Source organism: Cervus elaphus, chromosome 27 (genome assembly GCF_910594005.1).
Source record: "Cervus elaphus chromosome 27, mCerEla1.1, whole genome shotgun sequence".
Lineage (NCBI taxonomy): Eukaryota > Metazoa > Chordata > Mammalia > Artiodactyla > Cervidae > Cervus > Cervus elaphus.
Window position 1 is genome coordinate 6,165,652 of NC_057841.1, and position 17,286 is coordinate 6,182,937.

A 17,286-nucleotide genomic window follows, 5' to 3' on the forward strand; every position below is an offset into this window, starting at 1 on the left:
GACAGTACTAAAGCCATTCAAGCTTTGAACGAAGAACAGATTCAGATGAGGAAGGCAGTAATTCAAAATAGGATGGCATTAGACATACTCACAGCAGCCCAAGGAGGGACTGGCGAATGGTGTGTACATCCCTGACCTGTCTGAAGATGTATCTGCTGCCTTGGAGGATATGCAAAATCAAGTGAAAGCCATGTCTAATGAACTGTTGTTATAGTAATCTTGATCATACTGCTTTGTGGGCCCTGCTTCCTACAATGCCTTGTGAATTTTGTAACCCAGAGGTTGATAGCATTCTCTCATGTGGGTGGCAGGAGGGCTAAGGTACAATATATCTCAATAAATGATCCTCGTTATGGAAACTAAGAGCATCAAGAGCGGGGAATGAAGAAGGAATTCATAGGGCCTGGACTCCATCTCAGGCCTGTCTGTGCTGATTGTGCGCGGCCACCTCTCCGGACTCTGAACTCTGTGCTTAGCGCCTGTGGGAATGACAATGGAAGGATAAGACCCCCTCTGGGCAGGGGAATCTTGAAGAAGAGAAAACAGACACTAATCACCCCTGCCTCCGGACACTATCTATCAGAATGTAAGCACAGGCTTATCGGTTATTAACTATTTGGAATGTAACTGCGGGCTTATTGATTATTGACTGTTTGAACACATAACACATGAATGATGGGGTTATTGTAGTTGTATTTACCCTTCCTTTGTTTATGTAAGTCTCAAGGGAATTGGGGTAGTGGGTTTGGACACGTACACATGGGGTATAAAAGATTTTCACAAATGCTGGTCAGGGTCCTTGGCTAAGAGGAGACTCTGCCTTGGGCCCGCCGGTGTAATAAACTGCACTCCACTTAAAAAAAAAAAAAAGTACATGTAAGTCTTAGGGAGTTATAGAGCTAAGGCAGAAAGTAAACATGAGCAATTTTTGAAGGCAAAGAAACAAGAGTAACATACACCGGTAAATACTGGTGAGTGAGAAGGAGCAGCAGAGAGTTGCCCCTGGAAGAAGCCAGGAGCCTGCACCCAGAACAAGGGCAGGGGCACAGAAGGCTGCCTCAATGACTCATCACTCTGAAGATACTTTCCTATTTATATGCAAATTGAAACAAAATTCAGTAATGCACAAAGTATCCTTTTTACTTAAAACATTTTAGGATTAGTAACTTTTCACAGATGCCTCTATAATCAAAGTAGTACTCCAATATTAAATAAAGCATCTACATACCAAGATCCCGGCTTCTAAAATTTTAAGTGACCATAATTAGGTAACTTCCAAAAATTTAGAGCTTCCTGAATCAATAAATAAATATTCCATCCATCAAGTATCTTCGGTCACCAAGCCAGAAGTAACCCGGCAGTCCTGCCCTCCAGAAAGATTTGCATTTTCCCACGCTTCTGCACTCCAAACGTGCTGCAGGTTAACTGAGAGGGTAGAGGTCACTGAGATCCAGGAATAATCCCAGCATTTGATACCGGCCCCTTCATATGGAAATGCCACTTTCATGGGACAAGTGGAGTGAAATGGATAGGGAGTGAAATGTAAATCTCCTGAGAAAGGCATTACTGCTCCACTTCCACCCCCAGAACTACACATCTGAGTGCATCACAGTAACTCATGTGGAGGACACTCAAACATTTAGAAGACAGATCACAGAAAAAAATTTTCAGAATCAAATTTGTCAGAGTTGGAATTTTTGCCAAATAATAAAAATGAGAAGGCAGATCTTAAGCCGTGAAGAAATTAAAGCCGACTCAATCCCTGAAGAATTTTAAAGTAAGCCTTACTAGTCACAGAATCTACAAGTAAAAATACACAGAACTATCTCGAACGCACTAATATTATTTGCTACCTTTACTACAATACTCACTAACATTTTCTTCTGCAATTAAACTAATTTTACACAACTTCTACTTTTTGATCCATCACCTAATAATTTTAGTAACACAATTTTATAATGCCTTGTTGTTGGGTTAGTCACTCAGTTGTGTCCAACTCTTCGCGACTGTAGCCTGCCAGGCTCCTCTATCCATGGAATTCCCCAGGCAAGAATACTGGAGTGGGTAGCCATTTCCTTCTCCAGGGGATCTTCCCAAGCCAGTGATCAAACCCCGGTCTCCTGCACTGCAGGTAGCTTCTTTACCATCTGAGCTACCAGGGAAGCCCCAAGCATACGAGTTATAATCCCTGGTATTTAGTAAACAAAACGGTTAATGAATATTCAAAACTGGAAATCTGTAAGAAATAAAGAAAATAAGACCAATGTAAGTTGCTAACTGTAAACTGTGTCCTGTAAGGTTGTTTTAATATCTGTAAGGATTTCCTAGTGCAGCAGGTGTCTACTGAACACGAAGCATGGCCACGTCTCAGGTCACTCTGGTTCACACGGAAAGAGACACTCACAAGTAAAGCCGCTATGATGGCTCAGTCAGCTGTGCCCACTCGATCACCATTTCTTAAGACAAAGACCTTACATACATGTCGAGTGTATGTTACTCGGCTGTTTTAATTTTCCCAAAACATGGTTATTTTTGCTGCTAACATCTATATTTTCAAATACATCTTCAGTAAGAAAAGGAATACTATAAATGAAATCGAAAATTTGCCTATGTTCCATTTGGTAAAAACAAAACCCTGTAAGAGACCAAAAATAACTCAACAGTGTATTCAGTGTTGTTAATGCTCACAATTCCTGGCAAATATCTGACCAGGACGGGTAAGTCACCACTTCTACAGCACAGGCTGTCGTGGAGCCCCACTGCAGACACGAGACCACATTATGTCCTCACAGCTTTCTGTCTGTCCGTGCCTGTCCCCACGTCCTCAGTCTTCAGAAACACTGTCACCCAGGGATCCTCTACACACCACAGACGCTCATCTCCACTTCAGGATTCCTTTGGGAGGTGTTCTCTCCTGGAAGGTGGCAAATCAGGACCTACTGCCCCGAGACCACAAGGCCGTGTCCTGGCACTTGCCCCAGGCCATGGAGCAAAGAGGGAGGAAGGGCTCTGGCTAGTCAAGTCAGACTCTTCTTCAACCCCTAGGTTTCCCCTTAACTCTCATGACAGGGACTCTTCCAGTCCTTGGCTTCAACCATGGTGAGAACACGCACCTCAGATGGCACCATGGGGTCGAGTCCGACTCCCTTCTCCACCCCACGCTAATGAAGAACACAGGCCACATCATCTAACGTGCCACCCAAATCCATCCACTGCAGCTATCTCCTCAACCGACAACACTGGCCACCATTCCCACCGTAACCACCCCCACGATTCCACAGCTGGTGTTGTAATGGCCAAGCCTCTCCCTGATGGACAAACAGTAATAAAATTATGCAAGGTTTGATACAAATGCATGATTATTGACCTTCCTTTGTTGATTACTGATGATCTCTATCAAACATGGCCAACTTTCTCTATTTTTTAGGCCTCATCTGTATCCCAGACACCTTTTCACTTAAATGAACTAATGGTCCCAATCAAGGATAAAAGTCATCTTCTCCAACATTATTTCACTGTTCCTCCCCTATTTTTTCTGTCGCCTAAAAAAAGGAGTATAAGCCTTCCTTTCCAAAACTGTTCTTTTCCCCAAGGTACCCCCCTCCTTTCCCAGTCACAGACCTATGTATGCCACATGCCTACTGATGCTTTTAGGAAAGTCGTCGTTGAGGGGTCTTGCACTATCATAATAATAACAACAACGCTCAACCTCTATCTCCTGCTTCTGGGTCTGACACAACTGTCTTAGACCAATCCAGTTCAAAACAGATTTATAAAAGGTACCACAAGTACCTCACACTAGTGAGAAGGGCCATCTTTAAAAAGTCTACAAATAATAAACGCTGGAGGGGGTGTGGAGAAAAAGGAACCTACGCTGCTGGTAGGAATGTAAATCGGTACATCCACTAGGGAGAACAGTATACTGAAAGTCGCTCAGTGGTGTCTGACTCTATGACCCCATGGACTGTGGCCCACCAGGTTCCCCTGTCCAAGGAATTCTCCAGGCAAGAGTACTGGAGTGAACTGCCATTCCCTTCTCCAGGGGATCTTTCCAACCCAGGGATCATGCCCAGGTATCCTGCACTGCGAGCAGATTCCTCACCATCTAAGACACCAGAGACGCTCAGGGAGAACAGTATGGAGGTTCCTTAAAAACTACCGTCACCATATGATCCAGCAGTCTCATTCCTGGGCATATATCTGGAGAAAACTCTAATTCGGAAAGATACATGCACACCAATGTTCACTGCAGCACTGTTTACAATAGCGAAGACATGGAAGCAACCAGTGTCCACCGACAGAGGAATGGATAAAGATGTGGGACATATATACAATAAAATATTACTCAGCCATAAAAAAGAATGAAATAATACCATCTGGAGCAACATGAATGGACCTAGAGAATATCATACTAAGTGAAGTCAGTCAAAGAAAGACAAATATCATGTGATAGTGCTTATATGCAAAAGCTAAACAATGATGCAAATGAGCTTATTTACAAAACAGAGTCACAGATATAGAAGACAAACTTAAGGTTACCAAAGAGGATAGCAGGGGGTGGCAAGGAAGGGGGTAAATTAGGAGTTTGGGATAAATGTATACATACTACTATATATTAAACAGATGAACAGGATACAACACAGCGAACTATACTCAATACCTTATAGTAACCTATAAGAGAAAAAAATCTGAAAAAATATACAACTGAAAAAACAAAAATACTAACAAGGAAGTATATAGGAAGACATGTGTAGCTATATGCAAATACCAAGCTGTTTTATGTACGAGACTTGAGCACCCATTGATGCAGTAACTGCAGGGGTCCTAGAGAGCTTCCCTGGTGGCTCAGTCAGTAAAGAATCCGCCTGCAACACAGGAGGCCTGGGTTTGATCCCTGGGTCAGGAAGATCCCCTGCAGAAGGGAATGGCTACCCACTCCAGTATTCTTCCCTGGAGGAATCCATGAACAGAGGAGCCTGGTGGGCTACAGACCAGGGTTGCAAAGAGCTGGACACATGTGTGACTATCACTCTCACTTTTCAGGGGTCCTAGAACCAACCCTCCACAGAGGCCAAGGGGTACATATAAAATTATAGATGGAAAAGAAAGGAACACAGTTTATAAGTATCAATTTACAAATATCAATACAGTGACAAGAATCAATTCTACCATGTATTAATTACAGAGTCACTAATTGTCTCCATCTTTTAAAGTGTTAGTCACTCAGTCGTGTCCAACATTTCACGATTCCATGCACTGGGGATTGCCAGGCTCCTCTGGCCATGGAATTCTCCAGGCAAGAATACTGGAGTGGGTTGCCATTTCCTTCTCCAGGGTTTAAACATTAAATCATCTGACAAGAAAAGTGAATTTGGCTTTCTGTCCCTTTTGGATTAGCACTGTTTGGTTTTGACTAAGGTTATTTACACTCTCTAGGATGTCATTTAGAGTGGATTCTTTAGTCTGACACGGAAACAAATGTGTTGAGAAGCTAAGCTTATAAATAACAATGTAACCTCACTGAGCAGGAGGTTAGGCACCGATGGGGACAAACCTGGTACAGAGGAACTTCCATCCCCCACAGACAAACCACTCCAGGCCTCTCTTTCTTCGCGTGATCCTAGCTCGTGGTAAAGTGTGGTAATCACTTTCGTCGTTCTCAAAGCCCTCTTCAGACATCATTAGTGGCATTTCATCCAAGTGTGCGGACTCATCCTCCAGCTGGTACCTGGAGAGAGGAAAGATCAGAGCACTGAGGTGGGGCAAGCCGTCTCCTGTCTACAGTACGAGTTTCACTCAGGGTAAGAGCTGGCCCAGTTCTACTAATCACACTTTTCTTTTCTCCTCATACTAAGCTAACTTTCTCATACTAAGCTACATGAACCAAGAACTTCCAGATGTACAGGCTGGATTTAGATAGAAAAGGCAGAGGAACCAGAGGTTATATTGCCAACATCTGCTGGATCACAGAAAAAGCAAGGGAACTCCAAAAAAAACATATACTTCTGCTTCATTGACTACACTGAAGCCTTTGACTGTGTGAGCACAACAAACTGTGGAAAAATTCTGAAAAGAGATGGGACCACCAGATCACCTTACCTGTCTCCTGAGAAACCTGTATGTAGGACAAGAAGCAGCAGTTAGCACCAGAAATGAAACAATGGACTGGTTCAAAACTGGGAAAGGATTATGTCAAGGCTGTATACTGTCACCCTGCTTATTTAACTTATATGCTGAGTACATCATACAAAATGACAGGCTGGATGACTCACAAGCTGGAATCAAGATTTCCAAGAGAATATCAACATGACTTAGTGACTGAACAACAACAAAAATGGTTAAGTTGTAATTCGTATTACCTATGCTTTTTGTTGTGTCTAACTCTGTGACCCCATGGACTGCAGCACACCAGGCTTCCCTGCCCTTCACCATCTCCTGGAGCATGCTCAAACTCATGTCCACTGAGTCGATGATGCCATCCAACCATCTCACCCTCTGTTGTTCCCTTCTCCTCCTGCCCTCAATCTTTTCCAGCATCAGGGTCTTTTCCAAAGAGTCAGTTCTTTGCATCAGGTGGCCAAAATACTGGAGCTTCAATTTCAGCATCAGCCCTTCCAATGAATATTCACGGTGGATTTCCTTCAGGATTGACTTGTTGGATCGCCTTGCTGTCCAAGGACTCTTAAGAGTCATCTCCAACACCACAGCTCGAAAGCATAAATTCTTCAGCACTAAGCCTTCTTTACAGTCCAACACTCTCATCCATACATGACTACTGGAAAAACCATAGTTTTCAGTAGATGGACCTTGGTTGGCAAAGTGAAGTCTCTGCTTTTTAACATGTTGTCTAGGTTTCTCATAGCTTTTCTCCCAAGGAGTGTCTTAATTTTGTGGCTGTAGTCACCATCCACAGTGATTTTGGAGCCCCAAAAAATAAAATCTGTTACTGTTTCCCCAACTATTTGTCATGAAGTGATGGGACTGGATGCCATGATCTTAGTTTTTGAATGCTGACTTTTAAGCCAGCTTTTTCACTCTCCTCTTTCACCCTCATCAAGAGGCTCTTTAGTTCCTCTTTGCTTTCTGCCATTAGAGTGGTATCATCAACCTATGTGAGGTTGTTGATACCTCCCCAGCAATCTTTGATTCCAGCCTGTGAACATCCAGCCCAGCACTTCCCATGATGTACTCTGCATGTAAGTTAAATAAGCAGAGTGACAATATACAGCCTTGACATATTCCTTTTCCAATTCTGAACCAGTCTGTTGTTCCATGTTTGGTTCTAACTGTTGCTTCTTGTCCTGCATACCGGTTTCTCAGGAGACAGGTAAGATGGTCTAGTATTCCCTTCTCTTTAAGAATTTTTCCAGTTTGTTGTTTCCACACAGTCAAAACCTTCAGCATAGTCAATGAAACAGAAGTATAATTAAAAAAAAAAAAATTTCTAGTTATTGTTGATAACACCCTGCTCCCTGGCAGCCAAGAAACCACTGGCAGATGGATATTCCCTCATCACTACGCATACCCCCAGCCTGCCAAGCTAATTCCTAGAACACAGTCTTTCCTGAACTTACCATGAGGCCCTTTCCCCTCACCATCCTGCTAGCTGCCACAGAGAGAGTCTGCACCCTGACACACAGAGTGAATATGGGGAGTGGGCTGCTCAGCTAGACAGCCAGAATACTGGGGAAGAACCCCTGAAGGCCTCTTAGACTAGAAGCCCAGGGAAATGGGTGGCTGATGCTTACTGAGTCCTTACTATGGCCAGGTACAACGCAGGTCTATAATCTGCATCATCAAGGAAGAACATGTTAAAAGAAACAAGCAACCAGGGGGAATAAATGCAGCATATAACAGAAAAACTATGCTATATAGGCAGTTCTCTCAAATCGGTAAAAAAGCAAATGCCTTGAATGACAGATGAGCAAAGACAATTCACAAAGGAAAAAAAAAAACAACTAAGAAAATCACGTCCCGCCACATTAGGAACTCCAACTCTTTCAACACACACTTGAGTGCCCACTACGTGCTAGCACTGTCCCGTGGGTACAGAAGCAAAGAGGCAACAAAGGTCCTGCAATGCATACACAGCTCAGGGACTCACAGGACACTCAATGGGGAAAGTGCCAGGAAGACAATAAAGGAAGTGGTAAGACTCGAAGTGACAGGAAGGGTCTTCCTGGATCATCAAGGAAGCTGAGTCTCAACAAGCGACACCTGGATGAAAAGCAGCCAACCACACGAAGGTCTAGAAGACCGAGAGGGGCTGCAGAGCTTGGAGGACTGCAGGAGGGGAGAGAGCCAGTGTGGCTGGGGTGAGTGAGCCTCACGGTGTGGGAAACTGAAATGCGCTCAGTGTGAAGAGGAAGGCAACGAAAGGTTTTAAGCCTGGGAATAATTTTCGTTTTCAAAAGGACTCTTAAAACATGCAAATTAAAATAACTGAAAAAAATTAATTCTTAACATCTGGCATAGCCAACAGTCTTGGATAACCAGGCACTCTTAATTGCTCTAAGAAAGTGAACAACTTTTTGGGAGAATAATTTGTGAAGATGCATCGAAAGCCTTTTTCTTTTTTTGTAATGAAAGTTAACTTTAACCACAGGTTCTAATTATCTCATGTAAATTAAAAATATATGTAAGATATATCTACAAAGACGATGATCACCATGCTATGCTAGTCACCAAAAAAGCATAGAAAAACCTTCAAATCAACAATTCGAGCTGCTTAATCCATGATGGAATACCATATCATTACTAAAACCAAGAATGCAGAAGACCTCTGCTTAAAGCAAACATCCAGAGAAGCAGCAGTCACTACTGACACCCATTTTGAACACTGCACTCCCCTAATCAAAGGGATACTTGTCTTCATCTCTCATCAAATCTACAAACAACTCCAATTACTCTCAATTCCACCATGGAACATCCTTAAAGCAAGCCACCTATCACTTTAGATGGTTTAGGCAAAAATTACACAATCTGAAATAGAATTAATATTTTTCTTCTTACTTCTGTGTAAAAAAAGCACCTCTTTTAAAACAGTCAACCAGATGGATATTTATACAAAATGCAATTAAAATTCAAACCACCACTTATATATAATATAGTATACAAAATGAGATTTTTAGTCTTATTCATTAAGTTCTTTTAGTGATTGTGCTGCATTTTAGCAAAAGTCACAATCTTATCACGTTTAATGCTAGAAAAGCAGTACAATGAGTCTGAAAGATAATGAATATAAGCAACATCATGTTTAGTAACCTCAACTTCAGAAAAGGAGCCTTTGAACTGGCAAGCAATTTATTCCATTTCCAAAGCAATTTTCCTATTGTATTGAAAATTTTACCTCAGTATTTAAAAACAATAAGATGATGAATAATGGATTTTTTCAGAGACAAGATAAGCAGAGAATCTTAAGTGTCTTTGTTGCCTGGTGTCATACACACTTAATTGGTTTGTCACTCAAAAAAAATCAACGTTTCCAGCAATTAAGTATAATTCTAGAAACATATTTTTTTTAAATGAGTAAAAACAATGTGAACAAAGAAGACAGAATGGATGATACCGAACCCAAGAGTACCACCATGCTAAGAACTAACGACAGCTCGCTTCACTGCTGCCAAAGGTTTAAAAAAACTAGGAACTTTCAACAAAACATTCAAGTACTGGAAGGCACATAATTTACATGTATCCAAGTAAAAGTAGGTCAGTACAATAACTATCTTAAACTCACATTTTTATCTTAAGTATCCAACAGCCTTATTGTTTCCATTTTGATGAGAAACATTTCTGAGAAGTCAACTGATATTAAAGGGAGAAAACACTTAAAATATGCCTACTGCTAAAACCTTCTTTAAGAAAAATAAACACTCCCTCTCTGCCTACATATTAATAGAGCAGAAAAACAAGGCAATAAAATGCTATAAAAAATGTATATTTTCTACATCAAATACAGCTTCCAAGTTCAACTGTGTTGTGATGAGTCATCAATAAGCAGCAAAAGTGTATGAACTATTGAGAAATTAGAACTCCTTCCCTCCTACAGCAGCAAAGATAAACAGGGGAATAGTTTTAAAAGAAGAAAAAAATTAAAGGACCAGTGCTGGAGCAGCATGCCTTGACATCAGGAGCAAAAACAAGCAACAAGGACAAGAGTCAGGGTTTACTGACCTATTGATTCTTCTTATAGAATGTTCTATAAAAACTGAACACCAATTTCTTGAAGAAGAAATTAAACCAACACTATACATATATTAAGACAAACTTCTGAGTTAATGGTGCATGCATGCTAAGTCACTTCAGTCGTGTAACTCTTTGAGACCTCCTAGAGTCCATGAAATTAAAAGATGCTTACTCCTTGGAAGGAAAGTTATGACCAACCTAGATAGCATATTAAAAAGCAGAGACAGAGGAGGAGCCAAGATGGCGGAGGAATAGGACGGGGAGACCACTTTCTCTCCTACAAATTCATCAAAAGAATAACTGAATGCAGAGCAAACTTCACAAAACAACTTCTGATCGCTAGCTGAGGTCATCAGGCGCCCAGAAAAGCAACCCATTGTCTTCCAAAGGAGGTAGGACAAAATATAAAAGATAAAAAGAGAGACAAAAGAGCTAAGGACGGAGATCCGTCCGGGGAAGGGAGTCTTAATAGAGAAAGTTTCCAGACACCAGGAAACCCTCGCACTGGCGGGTCTGGGGGAAGTGTTTGAATCTCGGAGGGCAACCTGACTGGGAGGGGAACAATAAATAAAACCCACAGTTTACGTGCCTAAAAGCAACTCCCAGCAGAAAAGTACCCCAGACACCCGCATCCGCCACCAGCAAGCGGGGGCGGAACGGAGAGGAGCCAGCGGCATCGCTTAGGGTAAGGACCGGGGCCTGAGTGCCCTGAGGACAATCGGAGGGAGCTTTTGTGAGTTACCAACTTAAACTGTGGGATAGCAAAAGAGAGAGAAAATTAACCGGCCTGAACACACTGCTGGCCGTTTGCAGAACAAAGGGACCGAGCAAGTCCAGAGAAGAGCTTGCAGGCTGCAGACCGACCCAGCCCCGCTGGAGGCAGGAGGCAGGGTGGAGGGGAAGGGGCAGGCTCAGCCCCAAGGACCACATCCCCTACCACACTGCAAACAGGCCCCCAGTTTCTAATCAAAGACCTCCTGAGATTCTGGATGGTCGACATCCGCTGGGAGGGTCACGGGCTGCAAACAGGCCCCCAGTTTCTAATCAAAGACCTCCTGAGATTCTGGATGGTCGACATCCGCTGGGAGGGTCGCGGCGAGACAGAGGGCACAGGCACCCGACTGGTGCGGGCGGGGACTGGGGCTGGGGACGCGGAGGGCAGAAGGCGCACGCACCCCACTGGCGCCTGCGGAAACTGAGACTGGGACCGCGGAAGGAAGTAGGCGCGCCACACCCGGGGAGAGTGCGCCCATCAAGCCCCTGGCTGCCTGAACCGCTCTGACGGGGAAGGCACAAAAAGCAGGCGCAGCTTTTTATTCCGCGCTTTTGTGGAACACCCGAGGATTGGAACCGCGCAGAGCGCAGGGCACGCTTCATATAGAGCAGCCGGGAGCCTGAGCAGCGTAGACGGAGAAAGCAGCGCCAGTCCCTCCCCGCAGCGCGACGGAACTGGCAACCTGAATAAGAGACCACCTCCGCCTGCCTATGTCAGGGTGGAAATGAGGCTCTGAAGAGACCGGCAAACAGAAGCCAAATAAACAAAGGGAACCGCTTCAGAAGGGACTGGTGCAACAGATTAAAATCCCTGTAGAAAACACCGACTACACCGGAAGGGGCCTGTAGATACTGAGAAGTGTAAGCTGGAAAGAGGAGCTATCTGAAACTGAGCCGAACCCACACTGACGGCAACAGCTCCAGAGAAATTCCTAGATATGTTTTTACTTTTTTTTTTTTAAGTAAGAAAAGAAAAAAAATTTTTTTATTTTTTCTTTTTTATTTTTTCTCTTTCATTTTCTTTTAAAATTCCCTATTACTCCCCCATTACTCCTTAACTTTCATTTTCATAGATTTTTATGATTTTTTTAATTAGGAAAAAATTTTTTTCTTTTTTTCTTTTTTTTTCCCCCTTTTTCTCTTCTATTTTCTATTTTTCTTTTTCTCTTATTTCTTTTTAAAGTCCTCTATTACTCCTCTACTACTCCTGAATTTTCATTTTCATTACACTATAACCTTACAAAAAAAAAAGAAGAGAAGCCCTATTTTTAAACCGAACTTCATATATATTTCTAAAATTTTTTTGTGAGTTTTGGTTTTTGTTTTTAATATAGTATTTTTAAGAGTCTAACCTCTACTCTAGATTTTTAATTTTTGTTTTTCAGTATATGATATAAATTGTGAACATTTAAGAATCCAATATTCAGTTCCCATTTTTATTCAGGAGTGTGTTGATTATTCTCTCACAATCTTGACTCTCTGTTTTCTACCTCAGAACACCTCTATTTCCTCCTTTCCCCTTCTCTTCCCAATCCAATTCTGTGAATCTTTGTGGGTGTCTGGTCTACGGAGAACACTCTGGGAACAGACAACTGCATAGATCTGTCTCTCTCCTCTTGAGTCCCCCCTTTTCTCCTGCTCATCTCTATCTCCCTCCTCCCTCTCCTCTTCTTCATGTAACTCTGTGAACCTCTCTGGGTGTTGCTAACAGGGGAGAATCTTTGCCATTAACCTAGAAGTTTTATTATCAGTGCTATACAGTTGGAGAAGTCCTGAGACTACTGGAAGAATAAAACTGAAATCCAGAGGCAGGAGACTTAAGCCCAAAACCTGAGAACACCAGAAAACTCCTGACTACATGGAACTTTAAGTAATAAGTGACCATCCAAAAGCCTCCATACCTACACTGAAACCAACCAACACCCAAGAGCCAATAAGTTTTAGAGCAAGACATACCATGCAAATTCTCCAGCAACGCAGGAACATAGCCCTGAACATCAACATACAGGCTGCCCAAGGTCACACCTAACACATAGACCCATCTCAAAACTCATTACTGAGCACTCCATTGCTCTCCAGACAGAAGAAATCAAGTTCCACGCACCAGAACACCGACGCAAGCTTCCCTAACCAGGAAACCTTGACAAGCCAATCGTCCAATCCGACCCACTGGGTAAAACCTCCACAATAAAAAGGAACCACAGACCTCCAGAATACAGAAAGCCCACTCCAGACACAGCAATCTAAACAAGATGAAAAGGCAGAGAAATACCCAACAGGTAAATGAGCATGAAAAATGCCCACCAAGTCAAACAAAAGAGGAGGAGATAGGGAATCTATCTGAAAAAGAATTTAGAATAATGATAATAAAAATGATCCAAAATCTTGAAAACAAAATGGAGTTACAGATAAATAGCCTGGAGACAAAGATTGAAAAGATGCAAGAAATGTTTAATAAAGACCTAGAAGAAATAAAAAAGTCAATTAAAAATGAATAATGCAATGAATGAGATCAAAAACACTCTGGAGGGAACCAAGAGTAGAATAACGGAGACAGAAGACAGGATAAGTGAGGTAGAAGATAAAATGGTAGAAATAAATGAAGCAGAGAGGAAAAAAGAAAAAAGAATCAAAAGAAATGAGGACAACCTCAGGGACCTCTGGGACAATGTGAAACGCCCCAACATTCGAATCATAGGAGTCCCAGAAGAAGAAGACAAAAAGAAAGGCCATGAGAAAATACTCGAGGAGATAATAGCTGAAAACTTCCCTAAAATGGGGAAGGAAATAGCCACCCAAGTCCAAGAAACCCAGAGAGTCCCAACAGGATAAACCCAAGGCGAAACACCCCAAGACACATATTAATCAAATTAACAAAGATCAAACACAAAGAACAAATATTAAAAGCAGCAAGGGAGAAACAACAAATAACACACAAAGAGATTCCCATAAGGATAACAGCTGATCTATCAATAGAAACCCTCCAGGCCAGAAGGGAATGGCAGGACGTCCTGAAAGTAATGAAAGAGAATAACCTACAACCTAGATTACTGTACCCAGCAAGGATCTCATTCAGATATGAAGGAGAATTCAAAAGCTTTACAGACAAGCAAAAGCTGAGAGAATTCAGCACCACCAAACCAGCTCTTCAACAAATGCTAAAGGATCTTCTCTAGACAGGAAATGCAGAAAGGTTGTATAAACGTGAACCCAAAACAACAAAGTAAATGGCAATGGGACCACACCTATCAATAATTACCTTAAATGTAAATGGGTTGAATGCCCCAACCAAAAGACAAAGATTGGGTGAATGGATACAAAAACAAGACCCCTATATATGCTGTCTACAAGAGACCCACCTCAAAACAAGAGACACATACAGACTAAAAGTGAAGGGCTGGAAAAAAATATTTCACGCAAACGGAGACCAAAAGAAAGCAGGAGTCGCAATACTCATATCAGATAAAATAGACTTTCAAATAAAGGATGTGAAAAGAGACAAAGAAGGACACTACATAATGATCAAAGGATCAATCCAAGAAGAAGATATAACAATTATAAATATATATGCACCCAACATAGGAGCACCGCAATATGTACGGCAAACACTAACGAGTATGAAAGAGGAAATTAATAGTAACACAATAATAGTGGGAGACTTTAATATCCCACTCACAACTATGGATAGATCAACTAAACAGAAAATTAACAAGGAAACACAAACCTTAAATGACACAATGGACCAGCTAGACCTAATTGATATCTATAGGACATTTCACCCCAAAACAATCAACTTCACCTTTTTCTCAAGTGCACATGGAACCTTCTCCAGAATAGATCACATCCTGGGCCATAAATCTGGTCTTGGAAAATTCAAAAAATTGAAATCATTCCAGTCATCTTTTCTGACCACAGTGCAGTAAGATTAGATCTCAATTACAGGAAAAAAATTGTCAAAAATTCAAACATATGGAGGCTAAATAACATGCTTCTGAATAACCAACAAATCATAGAAGAAATCAAAAAAGAAATCAAAATATGTATAGAAATGAATGAAAATGAAAACACAACAACCCAAAACCTATGGGACACTGTAAAAGCAGTGCTAAGGGGAAGGTTCATAGCATTACAGGCTTACATCAAGAAACAAGAAAAAAGCCAAATAAATAACCTAACTCTACACCTAAAACAATTAGAGAAGGAAGAAATGAAGAACCCCAGGGTTAGCAGAAGGAAAGAAATCTTAAAAATTAGGGCAGAAATAAATGCAAAAGAAACTAAAGAGACCATAGCAAAAATCAACAAAGCTAAAAGCTGGTTTTTTGAAAAAATAAACAAAATTGACAAGCCATTAGCAAGACTCATTAAGAAACAAAGAGAGAAGAACCAAATTAACAAAATTAGAAATGAAAATGGAGAGATCACAACAGACAACACTGAAATACAAAGGATCATAAGAGACTACTACCAGCAGCTCTATGCCAATAAAATGGACAACTTGGATGAAATGGACAAATTCTTAGAAAAGTATAACTTTCCAAAACTGAACCAGGAAGAAACAGAAGATCTTAACAGACCCATCACAAGCAAGGAAATCGAAACTGTAATCAAAAATCTTCCAGCAAACAAAAGCCCAGGACCAGAAGGCTACACAGCTGAATTCTACCAAAAATTTAGAGAAGAGCTAACACCTATCTTACTCAAACTCTTCCAGAAAATTGCAGATGAAGGTAAACTTCCAAACTCATTCTATGAGGCCACCATCACCCTAATTCCAAAACCAGACAAAGATGCCACAAAAAAAGAAAACTACAGGCCAATATCACTGATGAACATAGATGCAAAAATCCTTAACAAAATCCTAGCAAACAGAATCCAACAACATATTAAAAAAATCATACACCACGACCAAGTGGGCTTTATCCCAGGAATGCAAGGATTCTTTAATATCTGCAAATCAATCAATGTAATACACCACATTAACAAATTGAAAGATAAAAACCATATGATTATCTCAATAGATGCAGAGAAAGCCTTTGACAAAATTCAACACTCATTTATGATTAAAACTCTCCAGAAAGCAGGAATAGAAGGAACATACCTCAACATAATAAAAGCTATATATGACAAACCCACAGCAAGCATCACTGTCAATGGTGAAAAATTGAAAGCATTTCCCCTGAAATCAGGAACAAGACAAGGGTGCCCAGTCTCACCACTACTATTCAACATAGTGTTGGAAGTTTTGGCCACAGCAATCAGAGCAGAAAAAGAAGTAAAAGGAATCCAGATAGGAAAAGAAGAAGTGAAACTCTCGCTGTTTGCAGATGACATGATCCTCTACATAGAAAACCCTAAAGACTCTACCAGAAAATTACTAGAGCTAATCAATGAATATAGTAAAGTTGCAGGATATAAAATTAACACACAGAAATCCCTTGCATTCCTATACACTAACAATGAAAAAACAGAAAGAGAAATTAAGGAAACAATACCATTCACCATTGCAACAAAAAGAATAAAATACTTAGGAGTATATCTACCTAAAGAAACAAAAGACCTATACATAGAAAACTATAAAACTCTGATGAAAGAAATCAAAGAGGACACAAACAGATGGAGAAACATACCGTGTTCATGGATTGGAAGAATCAATATTGTCAAAATGGCTATTCTACCCAAAGCAATCTATAGATTCAATGCAATCCCTATCAAGCTACCAACGGTACTTTTCACAGAACTAGAACAAATAATTTCACAATTTGTATGGAAATAAAAAAAACCTCGAATAGCCAAAGTAATCTTGAGAAAGAAGAATGGAACTGGAGGAATCAACCTGCCTGACTTCAGACTCTACTACAAAGCCACAGTCATCAAGACAGTATGGTACTGGCACAAAGACAGAAATATAGATCAATGGAACAGAATAGAAAGCCCAGAGATAAATCCACGAACCTATGGACACCTTATCTTCGACAAAGGAGGCAAGGATATACAATGGAAAAAAGACAACCTGTTTAACAAGTGGTGCTGGGAAAACTGGTCAACCACTTGTAAAAGAATGAAACTAGAACACTTTCTAACACCATACGCAAAAATAAAATGGATTAAAGATCTAAATGTAAGACCACAAACTATAAAACTCCTAGAGGAGAACATAGGCAAAACACTCTCCGACATCACAGCAAGATCCTCTATGACCCACCTCCCAGAATATTGGAAATAAAAGCAAAACTAAACAAATAGGACCTAATGAAACTTAAAAGCTTTTGCACAACAAAGGAAACTATAAGCAAGGTGAAAAGACAGCCCTCAGACTGGGAGAAA

At 41.1% G+C, this 17,286-nt stretch overlaps 1 protein-coding gene across 3 annotated transcripts in view; it reads right to left on the reverse strand.

Moving 5' to 3' along the window:
* Window positions 1–17,286, reverse strand: part of ATP9B (ATPase phospholipid transporting 9B (putative)) — a 161,451-nt gene that overhangs the window by 133,367 nt on the left and 10,798 nt on the right. For 2 of the 3 annotated variants that reach the window (XM_043888757.1, XM_043888758.1), the window contains exon 2: window positions 5,555–5,728. In XM_043888757.1, coding sequence (XP_043744692.1) covers window positions 5,555–5,728 — 174 coding nt within the window. Of the gene's footprint in view, window positions 1–5,554; window positions 5,729–17,286 lie in introns of those variants that run through there. The other variant, XM_043888759.1, reaches the window with a different exon arrangement.